The sequence below is a fragment of the Chinchilla lanigera genome, unplaced genomic scaffold, assembly GCF_000276665.1.
Source record: "Chinchilla lanigera isolate Chin_1 unplaced genomic scaffold, ChiLan1.0 scaffold00050, whole genome shotgun sequence".
Taxonomy (NCBI): domain Eukaryota; kingdom Metazoa; phylum Chordata; class Mammalia; order Rodentia; family Chinchillidae; genus Chinchilla; species Chinchilla lanigera.
This window is the reverse complement of record NW_004955451.1, coordinates 5,216,134-5,230,246: the sequence shown is the minus strand read 5'-3', so window position 1 is coordinate 5,230,246 and position 14,113 is coordinate 5,216,134. Positions and strand designations below refer to the sequence as shown.

Below are 14,113 nucleotides of genomic sequence, written 5' to 3'. Positions count from 1 at the left end.
CAAATTACAGACAAAGTGGTAGGAAATTATCAATGGTTATTGTTTTACATATTGTTATCTACAAGATAGTTTCTCAGGAAAACAAATAGACAAATGATAGTGAGTTACAGACAAAAGAGGTAGGAGATTATCAATAGTTGTTGTACGATACTTAGGTATCTTCAAAGTGGCTTCTAAAGAATATAAATAGAACTATACATGAGTGACCTACTGAATAATCATTCAATAATTCTCAGTGGTTGTTGTAGGAAACACATAATAATAAACATGGATCCATTTATGAAATAGGATAGGAACAATGCAAACATTACAGAGTTATGGATAGATTAGTAGGAAAATATCAATGACTGCTGTAATACATGGTGGTATCTTCAAAGTGGTTTCTCAGGAATACAGAGATACACAAGAAGGATCTGACAAGTAGTTACAGCCTAAGGGTTGTCAAAAATCAAGTGAGCCATCTGGGGCGAAAGCCATTTTTTGTAGCGTTTTCTCTCCAGCCTCCCATCGCATTGGGACCCCACAACCAGTTAGTGTCCTCTCCCCAACTGTCAGCGCAGGCAGCAGGAATCCTGCTGCAGACTTCTCCCGAGCTCCACCACAGCCTATACTGTCGGGAAGAATGGCTTCCAGTGAGTCTCTGTAGGGGTTCTGCAAGGTCCTCCTGGTTTACAGCTTCCAAGCGGCTCTGGTGACCCCAGTCCACAGGACCTCTGACTCCGTGGGCTTAGTCTGCATTCTCATTTCTCCGAGTCCTTGTTCAGCAGCTGCTTCTCCACTGGCTCTGGACCTTTCTGGTTCTCAATGGCAGGAGCAAGAGTGTCCCATTGTTTGGCATGTATTCAAAGAGTGTCCCGTTGTATGGCATGTTGTTCAAAGTTTGAATGATTCACACACGTCCGTGGGTGGGCATCTGCAGTCGTTGCATGGTGGGCCAATTGTGTCACTGTTTCTCTGTGTCATGATAGATCTCAATTGAGCAGCCCATGCACCGGGGACCCTCCCTCCAGGAGCCTACGAGGCAGGAAGCTAGCCAACCGGAAGACCAGCGCTCCCCGCCCATGGCTCCCTGTGCACCGGAAGCCCTCCTTCCGGGGCCTACGAGGCAGGGAGTGAGCCTCCGGTCCGAAGACCGGCGCTCTCCCCCACTGACGCTCCCCGGTGCACAGACATGATTTCATTTGACCTTCACAACTGCCCCTGAAGTTGGGAGGCTAAGTATCATTGTTGTGATCTTATAGATGAGAAAACAGAAATTGTCTTAAACCTAGGACTAGAAAACCACTTACCTTCCCTTCTACCCTACAAGGGGGACATTTCTTTCCTGCCTTAGAAACTATGATTTTCTTCCCCTATGTTCATCCACAAAATCATCAGAAAGATTTTGTTGTGGTTTAGACCTAGGATGTCCTCTAGAAGTCTGATGTGTTCAGAGGTAGGCTTTTGGATGGATCCATCAATGAGTTCATGCTAAGTGTGCTGTTGGGAGTTGGGAGGTTGCCCGAAATGTGTCACTGGGGGTGTAACCTTGGAGGATCTATCTCCCTCTCTGGCTTCTCCCTTTTTTTGCTTCCCAGCTGCCATGAGATGAACCCCTTTCCTCAATCACACCCTTCCAGCATGCCATTTCTGTCTTGGAGCCAGCTAACCATGGACTGAAACCCCAAAACCACAAGCCCAATTAAACTTCTCCTCCTTTAAATTGTGGGTGTTGGGTATTTTGTCTCAGTGGCAGGAAATCTGACTAATATATATTTCCACACAAAACCAACAACCCCTGTCTAGCCTGGTAAGGATCTGGAGTCCCTGTTACTGTTGATTTAAGAAATATGAAACATTTTTTTGCATCAACCAAATGAAACATAACAGAAAGGTAAATCTGGAGGTATATCATAAACATCAAAATATATTTTTAAAAGATGTTGTATGTTTCTTAAAACACACACCTTTGCAAGTGTCAGTTACTAAGATTCTATCAAGCAAATGGAAGTTGAAAAAATCTGAGCGATTTATCTGCTTCCAAATGGGAGCTCTTGGCTTGTAATGCATATTGTTGATATACAGAAAAGGACAACCAGTTATGAATCCCCAAGCAAGTTGCTTGACCTCTCTGAGTTGTAATTTCCCCATGATGGAGAGAAAAGATTTAGGTGATCTCTAAGCTGCTTTCTAGCTCTGAAATGCTATAATTTTATCTCTAGAACAAAATATTAAATGTCACTCAGGAAAAGTCCTGCATTGCTCACAGAGATGCCAACAAAAGGTCCCTGATAGAACCCCAACTTCTAATGCACACCTGTGCAAAAAAGCCTGTCTTAAGGGCAAGAGGACTGGGCACTGGTTCCGTGTCAACCACTAACTCACTGTGTAACCTTAAGCTAAATGAGGAAGTTGAACTCAATAAGGATGAGAGATAAATGTCACTCCAAGTACCACCCTCACCAATACATAGTAGCTGCCTGGAGTTGAGTCTGCACCCAACTCAAGAGGAAAGTGTGGTGGGACTGATATAGTAATGTCTGCCCCAGGGCAGGGCTTCATGTAGCTGGACAGGACCTAGCCATCCCTGGAGAGGATGCTCTCTAAACTCTCTTCCAACTTGACACTGGTCCTCTGTGAGTGGCACACAGAAAACTGGGGGATTTAGAGTCACCGATGCATAGGAAACAGAACTTGGTTTGTTCAACTGTTTTTATATTATCCTTGGCTTGGACTTGAATAATCTGTCCCCTGATGCCACTGTATTTCAGAAATTGCTACCTAAGGCAAATTTTCCACTTTTAAACTCATTTCCTGAGTCAGTCTTTTTAAGCCCCACATTAAATATTGATCTGCCCTGGAGAGATCTAACTTATTTAGTGGAGACATGTTTGACTCCTCCAGAACTGTCAGACTCAGAAATGGGGCCATACCCCTCCTGAAGCAATAACCACTCAGGACGGTGATAGACAAGCTGAGGACATTGGCACCAGTGTCTTTTGCTTCGAGTGTTGGGGACAAGGCCTGTCTTCCTTCTCTCAGTCAGCCACCTCACCCAGATTGCTAGTACTTCTCTGACACCTTTTCCCTTGAGGGTGGAAGTCTGAAAGTCACTATGTGCAGGCCAGACTCTCCAGCTTGCTGGCCCATGAAGGGGAACCACAGAAACACTACTTGTTCCCAATGTGCTGTTTCAGGGGTTACCACTACCAAGCTCTGACCAATCTTCGAACTCTAACCTTTCCCTTGATTCCTGATCTGATTCATTTGTCTCTGTAATTTGAATTCTGGTTATAATCCTTGTCCCCTATAAGTTTAGGCTTGATGATGGCCTTTCAGATTGATAGCAGGCTGGCTGCTGTACAGTATCTTAAAGAAATCCTGCTGTTGAACTTATTAGTGTGACTCCAGTGAGAGGAGAGAGAGACAGAGACAGAGACAGAGACAGAGACAGAGAGATGGAAAGAGAGACAGAGAGAGAGGAAAACTTGCCAGCATACAGGGACTGGAAGATTTGGGGCCCTGACCTCCCCTCTCCCATCAATCACCCTCTTCCACCTCCTGCACACAGGATTGCTGATTTCCCCCTGTGGGTGGACCCAGCACAATTTCCCTCAAGAGATTGTCGAAGCACAATCTAGGCTTCCAGGCACAAACACCAAGTTTCCCTCCTAGGTTTATGCTAATATTTGTTTGGAGCCCAGCAAATAAGAATCCCCGAGACAGGGAACGCAGCCTATCTTCCTGGATTAGGAACCAAATTTTAAATCCCAGTTAATTATCCTACTGTACCTGCATTCTGTCGGTTAATTCACCCAGTGATCCTGTATAGTAGGGAATATCATTATCCTCAGAGGCATATAGGAAATTAAGGCTCTGAGACTGTAGCCAACAGCCACATATGACTAATTAAAATTAAATACAATTTTAAATTCAGTTCCTAAATCCCACTAGCCATGTTTCAAGTGCTCAATAACCACACATGGCTAGTGGTGATCATATTGACAGCAGAGACATATAGGACATTTCTGTCATCACAGAATGTTCTATTGGACAGTGTCCTGAAGGGTAAGGTGACATTGCTGTGTCAGCCAGAAGCCGAGTTGCTATTACTTTAAATACCAGATTGGCCACTTGGTCTTTCTACTACCTTCTGAAGCTATGGAGAGAAATTTTTAAAAAACAAAGGGGGGGGGGGTCAAGATAGGCAAGAATTCAGCAAAGGCACCTCCCTCAGAGTGAAGGCTTTGGGCTCACCAGAGACAATATACTTGAAACGCTGAAGACTTTGACTGACATCTGGTCATCGGACAGCTGTCACCAGAACCACTGGCCACCTGGCCATAATGCTGTCACTTTACCCCATCAGAAATTTCTTCCAGGCTGAGAAAGAGGACTGGGGCCTGTCTGCCTCTGTAGTGCCATCTCTTATGTCCCCAAGATGAGGAGGAGTCAAGCACACAGTTGAGCAACAAATGTCATATACGTATTTGAAAGTTCCTGAGATTTTTTTTGAAATGGTGGGGGGTCAATCAAGGACATTTATAGCATACCTGCCATGTGCCAGTCTCTGAATCAGGCACTTTTACATGTATAATATGAATAATTTATACATGATAAATCATGGCACCATTTCCTTTTTCTACCATGATTTGAATTTGCATCTTATTTTTAAACAGCTTTATTGAAATGTAATTCATATACCATATGATTCACCTACTTGAAGCACATAATTTTAGAACATTTGTCTCTATAGATATGTCTATTCTAGACATTTCATATGCATGGGATCCCACAACATACAGCCTTTTAAATCTTGCTTCTTTCACCTAGCATGATGTTCTCAAGATTCATCCATGTTGTGGCATGTATCAGTATTTTGTTTCTTTTATTGCCAAAGATATTCATTTATGGACATACCACATTTTATCTACTCATCAGTTGATAGACACTTGAGTTGTTTCTACTTTTAAGCTAGTATGAAGGATGCTGCCATGAACATTTGTGTACAAGATTTTATGTTTTCATTTCCCTTGGGTACATACCTAGGAGTAGAATTGCAGTGTCACACTGTAACTCTATGTATAACATGAGAAACTGCCACACTTTTTTCTGAAGTGCCACCTGCACCATTTTACATTCTCATCAGCAATCTATGACAGAAGTTTCAAATTTCCCCATATCTTTGCCAACACTTGTTATTGTTTATCTTTTGCTTATAGCCTTCTTGGTGTAAAATAGGATCACGTTGTGGCTTTTGACTTGCATTTCCCTAAGAATAAAAATACTGAGCATCATTTTGTGTCCTTATAGATTATCTGTTTTCAGGGAAGAAGTGTTTCTTTAGATCCTTTGCCAGTTTTTTAATTGAGTTGTTCATCTTAGTTATTAAGTTATAAAAGTTCCTTATCTATTTTGAATACAAGTCCCTTATCAGACATATGATTTATAAATATATTATTCCGTTCAGTGATTTTCTTTTCATTATCTTAATGATATCACTGCTTAATACAAGGTTTAAATCTTGAAGTTCAAATAATCTACTTCTTTGTTGCTGTTGTTCAAATTCCTTTTGAAAATCTTAAATCCCAAGATTTACTCCTATATTTTCTTCTAGAGGTTTTGTCACTTTAGCTCTTACACACATCAGTTGTCAACACCCCCTGACTCCAGTCCACTCTACCAATGCATTGCCTCAACTCGCTCCTCCCACACCATCTCCTTTACAACACCACTCTCAGTGATCATTCTAACCACACATTAAAAAGATCTCTCTTTTAAAACTTGAACCTGCTGTATTTTTCTTTTTTATTTTTCTCCTTCTCCCTCTTTCCTTCTAGTTATGGCTAGTTTTCCTCCCCATTAATAAATCATAGTCATTTCTGAAGCAACACCCTTACCCCTCACTACTACCCCATTCTTTAGCTCTGCATCAGAAAAAGGCTAGACATGGGGCTGGTCCTCATAACTGATTAGGAGTAAAATATTACAATCTCTTATAACTTAATATCTTTCCTTTTGTTACTACTATGCATCAACTCAATTAAGTCCTAAACAAGCCTGGAAAGTTGGCTCCATTGATCTCAAATGAGGAAGCAGAAGTCTCCAGGTAACAGGGAAAGGGTGGCCAGGAAGAGGGCCACATCTTAAATAGAAACAAGATGATGCAGAGTCAAAATTCTAACTCAAACTTCCAGCTACTGCCTCAGAGATTTGTTCTCTGGTGAAATGACCCTAAGTTACTCAAAAGCTGCATTCATAAACACCACTCCCACCAGCAAGCACGGAAGATGCAGCTGCTTCCTATTCCATTCAGCAAAACATGTCCTGAGCTCCTACTCTTCTCTGGGCCCCAACTGTGAGCCACATTCACTTTTAAAGTAGACAGGAGGAGGAGAGTAGGCAAAGCATCATGTGCCTCTCTCACCTTCTCACCTCCGACTCTGGAGGAGCTACCGAGTCTCCCACATGAGCCACACCCCATAAATCTGGACCGTCTTACTGACACCTAGTGTCTGGAAAAGATTCCCAGACTTGCTGTTAGCACATCCTGGGTTTCTAAATGGTTTGGATCAGTTCAGGAGGCAAAGTTCTGTGTACAGAATGAAGCCAACTTCAGATCCAACCTTTGCTTTGTAACCACATTACCCTACTCTGTCCATCCATACTTCTCCCCCAGAGCTCTGGCCCTTCCAGCCTCAGGCATCAATTAAGTAGAAAAGATAAGACTGACAGGCAGGGTTAGCTGCCTCCCTAAGGTAGCACTTTGTGCCTGTCTTCCTTGCGTCTCAGCAGATATGCTGCTCACCGAAGTATCCCAGCTTGCACAGACACAGGTCCTGGGGCCCCAGGGAGCACCCCCTGGCTGCATGGGTCTCAGAAGACAGAGACACATGTTTAAGGTCCCCACAACCCTCTGACCGCTGAGAGTGCTCAGGCAGGGCCAGCAGAGCATCACAGCTTGCAGGAAACCTTTGAGAACTATGGCTACTGGTAGGGAGGAAATCATCTGTTATTTTGTCTTCTATTTGTCTTAGAATTTCAGAGAAAGTGAGCAGTCAGGCTGCTCAACTGTATTGTTCACAGCCAGGAGGAGAAGAGTTGCAGCAGGGGGTTCCATCTTCCAGAGCTGCAAAAAGTGGTCTCTTCTGGGCTCCTTCATCATCCGTGGATTTCCTCTATCTTCCAGAACTGGGTCTCAGCTAGGCGGCATCGCCTCATCAGACACCGAGTTGTCCCCAGAAGTTGCTCAGAGAAGGCCTAGCCCTCAAGCCCCCTTGCTTGAATGTCCCGCCCTCCTGTGAGTCCCATGACTCACCCCGCCCATAGCCTCACCTGGATCTTACCAAGGTGTTTTATGTTGAATGCAAGATGACCAACCATCCTAGTTTGCCCACAATCAAGAGGGCTCCTGGCACATAGGACTTTCCATTTCAAAACCAGGACAGTCCCAGTTAAACTGGAGCAGATCGGTTGCCCTGGATAGTGATGACTCATACCGCTTATTTTAAGGACTGAGGTGTTTCAAAGTTTCCCTGGCATCCCTAACAATACCTCAAGCCTCTGGATTCTGGGGTGAAACCTGGATATCAGGCAGATGAGGATGGAGCTGGTGCAGGCACGGATCTGTACCATGCACTGGTGTCCCTCTGCACTTCTGCCTGGCCCATTCCGCTGTTCACAGAAATCCACATGAGAACCACCTACACTGCACACCTTTGCCCAGCCCCGCCATCTTTCAGATCTCTCTTCTGCTTGGCCCTCAGAATCAATGAAGTAAGAAAGGTAAGACAGAGGTAGTGGAAGCATGGGTTGTTACCACCTAACCACCAGTTTCACTAATGGAACTTTTGTTCAGCTGTTGGGTAACTGAAATATCCAGGCCCAAGAGCTGAGCTGAGGCAAGTGCTTTCCTCTTTGTTCGTAATTGGTTGAGGGTGGGCAAGCTACCCAGGTCTGACCCAAGAAATGTCAAAAGAAATCCATTGGGAGAATTCTTGAAAAGAGTTGTTTTTTTTTGGTTTTTTTTTTTTTTTGATTAAAAAAAAAATAGATTTATAAAGAAAGTTCTATGTCTTCCTTCCTGCTTTGGAAATGCTTGAACAATGACACAGTTTTGGAGCTCCTGAGGCCATCATGTGGTGATGAGAGCAGGAGACAAGGGGGAGAAGGAGTGACACTGAGAGGTGTGCACCCCCAAAGCCCAGTCCTGGTTGCATTATTGAACCAACCACCTAGTTTGAATGCCTAGCTGTGTGTTTTGGGGAAGAGGATGAGTCCTCTTTAAAAAGGCAGTGTAATGGATACTCTGTTGCTAGCGTCTTAAAGCCCTTAATAAGAATAAGGTTTCCCCAGGTTCAGTCTCCAGCAGAGAGAGAGATAAAGACAGAAACAGTGATAGAGACAGAGACAGAGACAGGGACGTAAGGCTTCCAAGCCTACAGCGTATAAGACCAGGAGAGGACACTTACATTTCCATCTGGTCTCCAGGTGAGACTATAACCCAACCTGGATACAGGTGCCCCTGAGCACTCCAAGACAGGACATTCATGATCTTCCTGGCTCTTCCTCCAGCATGTCCTTGTCATCATCACTCCAAGGGGATGCACCTTTGGCCACCCACAAAGACCTTTCAGCAACGAGGAACCAGCCCATTGCTCTGAGATTCTTGCTTTGGTGTAGGGTGGTGGTCAGGAGTGAGCGAGCTCTTGTTATTCACAGGGACTCCTAACCAAGTTACGTCACCGCTTGGTGCCTCAGTTTCTGCTTGTGTCCCAGGGATCACCAGGCCTAACTTGCATGACTGTTGTGAGACTGACCTCTCAGCGTGGTCGAGTGCTTCTGACTATATTGTGGGTATCAGACCACCCCTCAGGTCCTGGGACTCACTCAAACTTGCAGAACTAAGAAAAGTTCCTAGGGTTGCAGTCAGTAACCATGGCAGCCAAAGGATACAGATTAGGACCAGAAAAGACAAAGGGTACACAGGACAAAGGCCAGGAGAGACTCCCCCAGATTCCAGATGTCCTCTCCCAGTACAGCCACATGGATATGCCCAGTTACCCCAGTGAGAATGGATGACAACATGTGCAGAGTTGTCACAGCGGGGCAGCTCTTCCATATCCTGGTATCTGCATTTTTTAGTGGTGGTTTATCACACACGCATGGAGCATCTGAATGGCTGACTGAAGTTTTCATCCTGCAGCTTCTCCAGAGGTCAAACTGATACAGTGTGACTCAGGGACCTCACCATAAATCACGGTGTTAACCTAAACTACCCGGTATGGAAAAAGACCCCAGGGAAACACAGATACTCCTATCAGGCAGTATATTGTGAAGGCTTAGAGGGCATCTCCCAGGAGTCCTTGAAATGTGCAAGGTTTTCAAAGATGTTTCATCCTAGACCTACTGGCACAGCTCTTTAGGACCCAGGTATGTATTAAGAACCCAGTGTCTTTTTTGTTTCTTATGTAGGGTCGCAGTTCACTTCCTGCAAGTTCACCTCCTTTGTCACTAGGGCCACCCTATAGAATCAGACAGCTTGGGTCTAACCCTCTTCACATTGCTGAGGGTGAGCACTTGTTTCCCATTCCTCTTTCATGATGGAGGGAACTGCATGCTCCTTCCCCTTCCCTACACCTCCCAGGGAAAGAAAAAGAATTTCTAATCAGAGGGTCTGAGTAAGATCAGCACCCCACCCCAATATACCTGTACTCTCTCCTGAGCTGTCCCTCTGCAGACAGCTCACACCACAGTTCCATAACAGCAGCATCTTGAGAACCTACAGCTGTCCATCTCTGCCCGCAGCATGTCTGGAGACCATGGCAGGTTCAGGCGCAAGGTCTCAACCAACCTGTGCAACCTACAGGCCGTAAACCACAATCGCACACAGGGTTATCAGCTGGGAAGGTGATATTCTGTCTCTGCCTGCCTGGCACCTATGTTCATTCCTCATTGGTTCCTAACATGGAAAGAGAAGGCAGGGGTGACATTTCTTAAATACTCAAAACATAATTAAGACTTCTAGTGTTCAGAGATGTCACAATGAAGTCTCTCCTCAAAACCCTAGGTCCTCCCCTCGCGCTGTCTCTCTGGATTTCCTGGCCTGTTCTCATCCGCCGGACACACTCCAAGCTGCCGAGGACCCTCTGCACATATTGGGACAGACCTAAGCACAGATGCCTTCAGAGTGGGCTGGCTGCCTCCAATCTTGGGAAGGGTAGGTGGGTACTGAGTTATATCACAAGGCCATTTTTAATTCCTTATATTTACACAGGTTCTCACTAAGTTGCCCAGGCTGGGCTCAAACTTGTGGTCCTCCTGTCTCAGCCTTTCAGAGTGCTGGGATTATAGGCATGTGCCACCACACCCTGGTAAGTCTTTTGCTCTCTCCTCAGAATCCCCCCCACACACACCACCATTCCTGGGTGAGTGTGTTGCACACTGGACCTGCACTAGACTCAAATCCTTTTTCATGTGAAGTAGTATCATGGCTTGTTCCCTGCACAGGGCAGAGGACAATTTTCAGATCTCTTCTGAATAGGCAGCCAAGTTCTGCTCCTTAGATACATTTGTAAATACACACACACACACACACACACACACACACACATGCAGACAGGTGGGGGGCATCCATTCCCCCACAGGATTTAGAATGTGGGAGCCCCTCTCACAAAACAATCCTTTCTCTCGGAGCTCACCTCAACAATTTTAGCCACTCAAGAGGTGTTTATCAGGTGTCCACAAGGCTTCCAAAAATCCTACCTGATGGTTAATAGTGTAGACGTTCAAGCTAGACCATCCTAGGTTCATATCCCAACTCGAACATCTGCATGACTCTGGGCAAATTACTTAGCTCCTCTGAGCCTGTTTCCTCAGAATCCTCAGTGAGCTTTCCAGTAGGACCTGTCTTCAAAGTGCCGTGCACTGTCCAGGTTGGCCTCATACTCGAGGACTCTAAGCTATTATATCAATAGGAACACTGAGGGGCTGGGGATTTAGCTCAGCGGCACAGTGCCTGCCTGGCAAGCACGAGGTCATGAGTTCGATTCCCAGTAATGGGAAAAAAACAAACAGCAAACAAACAAACAAAAAAATAGTAACACTGATATCCCTAGTATTACCAGTAATATCACCTCAGCTAACCCCACTGAATCAGCAACTACCTAGAGCAGGGATGCAATCCTCTGGGTAGTGACTGACAGACAGATATTGTGAAGTTCAACTTGAGGGTTCTAGGTGTTGGAGTCAAATTTAGAGAGTCTGTGAAAGGAGGAGGAGGGGGTTCAGACAGCATGGATTAGATGTAAGTCCTGTGCTGGAGTCAGAGACCCAGCTCTGATCTGACACTGGCTCTAGCCTCCAAGCCCCTCAATTTTGCTGTTTAGGAGACAATCCCCACTACATGGCAGTATTTGGGGGCCGTAGAAACAATATGTGAATCAATACAACAGAAGGCAAATTGGAGATAAAAGGTACAATGATCACAAGTGAACCTCCAAATCATCCCTGTGACAATCTCAGTCCTCCAGAAGGACAGAATCATGAGCAGCCTGGTGTGTCCCAAAGTCAGGGAGGAGGTGGGGGCAGCAGGACAGTGCATGAGCACAGGTAACCTGGACTTGAAGCATGGTTCTGCTGCTCACCAGAGATCTTGGGTAGAGGACGGAGCTTCCTGTGGCCAGCATCCCTGTGTAACGCAAGAAATCTGCACTCCCCCCTGCAAGTGTCCATGGAGGGAGGCAGGCTGGTGTGCACGCACTGTCTAATAGATGGCACCCACCATAACAATAGAGAGCTCTGGGATAAGCATCCTAAAAGCCCAACAACCTGACTGGCCGGTATGCAGACTAGGCGGAGAGGAAGCTAAAGCAGGCAAAGGCAGCAGAGAAAAGCAAGAGATGATGGGCCAACATGAAAGCAGACAGGGAGGCCTAACAGGCAAGGACGAGAATTACCAAAGTGGAGCCATCTGGGGCCCTTCTACCCCATCCCTTCTCCACAAACACTGCACGGTCAGTCCCAGTACTCATGCACGGAGTGACAAACCACAAGAGTCTGGAGTCATTAAAGGAAAGGTAGAGCTGTTCAAAACAATCCATTTAAGAATACACACACACAAAAGTGCTGTACATCCGGGCAACATTACCATCACGAACAGGAAAGAGTTTGAGGTAAATGTACAAGGGTCTGAGTTAGTACTGGGGTGCCTGCTTCCTGAGGAAGCTGGATATATGGAACTTCACACATCCCCCAAAAAAACCCCATGATGAGGTCTTTTTACCTCTCAGCAAGGTGTTATTTTGGTAGAAAGAAAGCCATATAAATGGGGAAAGGGAAGCAAGAGAGTAGGGCTTAGAATTTCTTTCCACTTGAAAATATCTTCCACTTGGTACGCCTAGGACTTAGTCTGCCTGGTTCTTCCTGGCGATGCCAGAGCGTCACGGCCCCGGCTCAGCAGCATGCATTCCAGCCGCCTGCAGTGCTCCCGGAGCTGCTTCTCACGAGGCAGCAGGAAGGTGAGCACCTTGTTCCTCACGATGCCGCGGTCCTCCTCCTCCCTTAGCCGCTGCTTCACGCGGGCCGCCTGCTCCTCTTGCTGAACCAGGGCGCCATTCATCTGGCAGAAAGCATCTTCCAGGTAGTGAATGGACTTCAACGCCTCCTTCTTAAAGTCCTCCAGCTCCCGTTGCACCCCAGCCACCTTCTGCTGCAAGATCTCTAGGTCAGCCGGGGGTGGGAGGGAAGAAGGCCACGACTGGGAGAGGGAAAAGTCTCCAGACTGGAGGCCAGTCTCCACCATCTTCTTCCCTTGTAAGGTATTCACCTTCATGAGAATGGATCCAGTCTGATAGAGGGGCTCCATCCTCTCACTTCCTTGTTGGACCAAGGGAGGGAGCTAAGAGACCCACCAGGTCATTGAGTTCTTTTGACTAGAGGCACAATCATCGGGAGTGGAAGGACCCTACTTATTGTGACATCAAGGCCCTGTCAGCCAACCAGGAGGAAAGCCACAGCTCATTTACATATTGTAGCCTCCTTGGTTGGTTACCTGGAGATAGGTCTGCTCATCTTTCCAAGCTGTCTCCTGAAACTTGGACTCTCAAAATCATTGTCCTTCCAGAACCAAATTTCAAGCTCTCCTTCAACCCCCAGGAAAAATCAAGTTCCAGAACAGGGGGAAAACCTGGTAGGACAAGGTGGTCCAGGCCAGGCTCACTGGCTGCTAAGACTTAGCAGTCACCCTTCCTGACAAGGGGCCTGGAAAGTCTTGGGATGTGTCTGGGCTTCAGTTCCTCAACAGAACAAAACAACGACATTATAAGACATGTTGCCTCCTCCTACTTCTAGCCCTGAAATGCTAAAAGAGCAATCTGATTCCATACCCATGCCCCTATACTGATGCCAGAATTTAGATAATATTTAAATTGTGAGAAATGTACTTAACGTTGCTGTATCATCCATAACAGTGGCTGATTCAGTATGTGCAGAGTAAAACTGAGTCACTTGTGTTTATTCCGTAGGTACTTTCTAAGTGCTCACTACATCTGGGACCAGGGAACAAGTGAAAAGTACTGTTATGGTTTGTGTCTGGATATTCCCCCAAAACCTGATGCAGTCATGGGGCGGGCTTTTAGAGTTTATGATTGATCCATGATCCAATGCTGGGATTATGGGTGTGAGTGCTACATTGGCCCTGGAGCAGATAGTTTGCATATGTAGGGGAGAGAAACAGGCTGCTTGCCACCACTCCTCCCTTTTGCTCTTTTGCTTTCGCCGTTTTCTGCTGCCATGAACTGTTGCCCTCTGCCACGTGCCACTCCACCTTGAAGCCAGCCGAGTATGGACTGAAACCTCCATAGACTGTGAGCTAAATAAACCTTTCCTTCCTTCATTTTGGGTGTTGGGTATTTTGTCTCAGCAACAGGAGAAAAGTAGCTAAGACAAGTATGAAACAGCATATCCTTAAATGTTGACCAACTGAGAAGAAAGCATACAGAAAGTGTATCTTGCACTTTCTACCTGATGATTATAACAAAGAAAGATGTTTCTAACTAATCTATGTTTGATTCAGTTGAGAACAAATCTCCCTCTTGCGGATCACAGTCTCTTGCCCAGACCTCTCTCCTGGGCT

General features: G+C 45.8%; 1 protein-coding gene across 1 annotated transcript; it reads right to left on the bottom strand.

Moving 5' to 3' along the window:
* Nucleotides 1–12,042: 12,042 nt before the first annotated feature.
* On the bottom strand, nucleotides 12,043–13,486 carry Ccdc182 (coiled-coil domain containing 182). Its single transcript, XM_005394048.2, has one exon. It carries the CDS (start codon nucleotides 12,842–12,844, stop codon nucleotides 12,377–12,379), a length of 468 nt encoding a protein of 155 aa, XP_005394105.1. The 5' UTR covers nucleotides 12,845–13,486; the 3' UTR covers nucleotides 12,043–12,376.
* Between the last annotated feature and the right edge of the window lie 627 nt (nucleotides 13,487–14,113).

Bases quoted from the DNA above. Each gene is read 5' to 3' on its own strand.
- Ccdc182 (XM_005394048.2), bottom strand. From the start codon at position 12,844: ATGGAGCCCCTCTATCAGACTGGATCCATTCTCATGAAGGTGAATACC.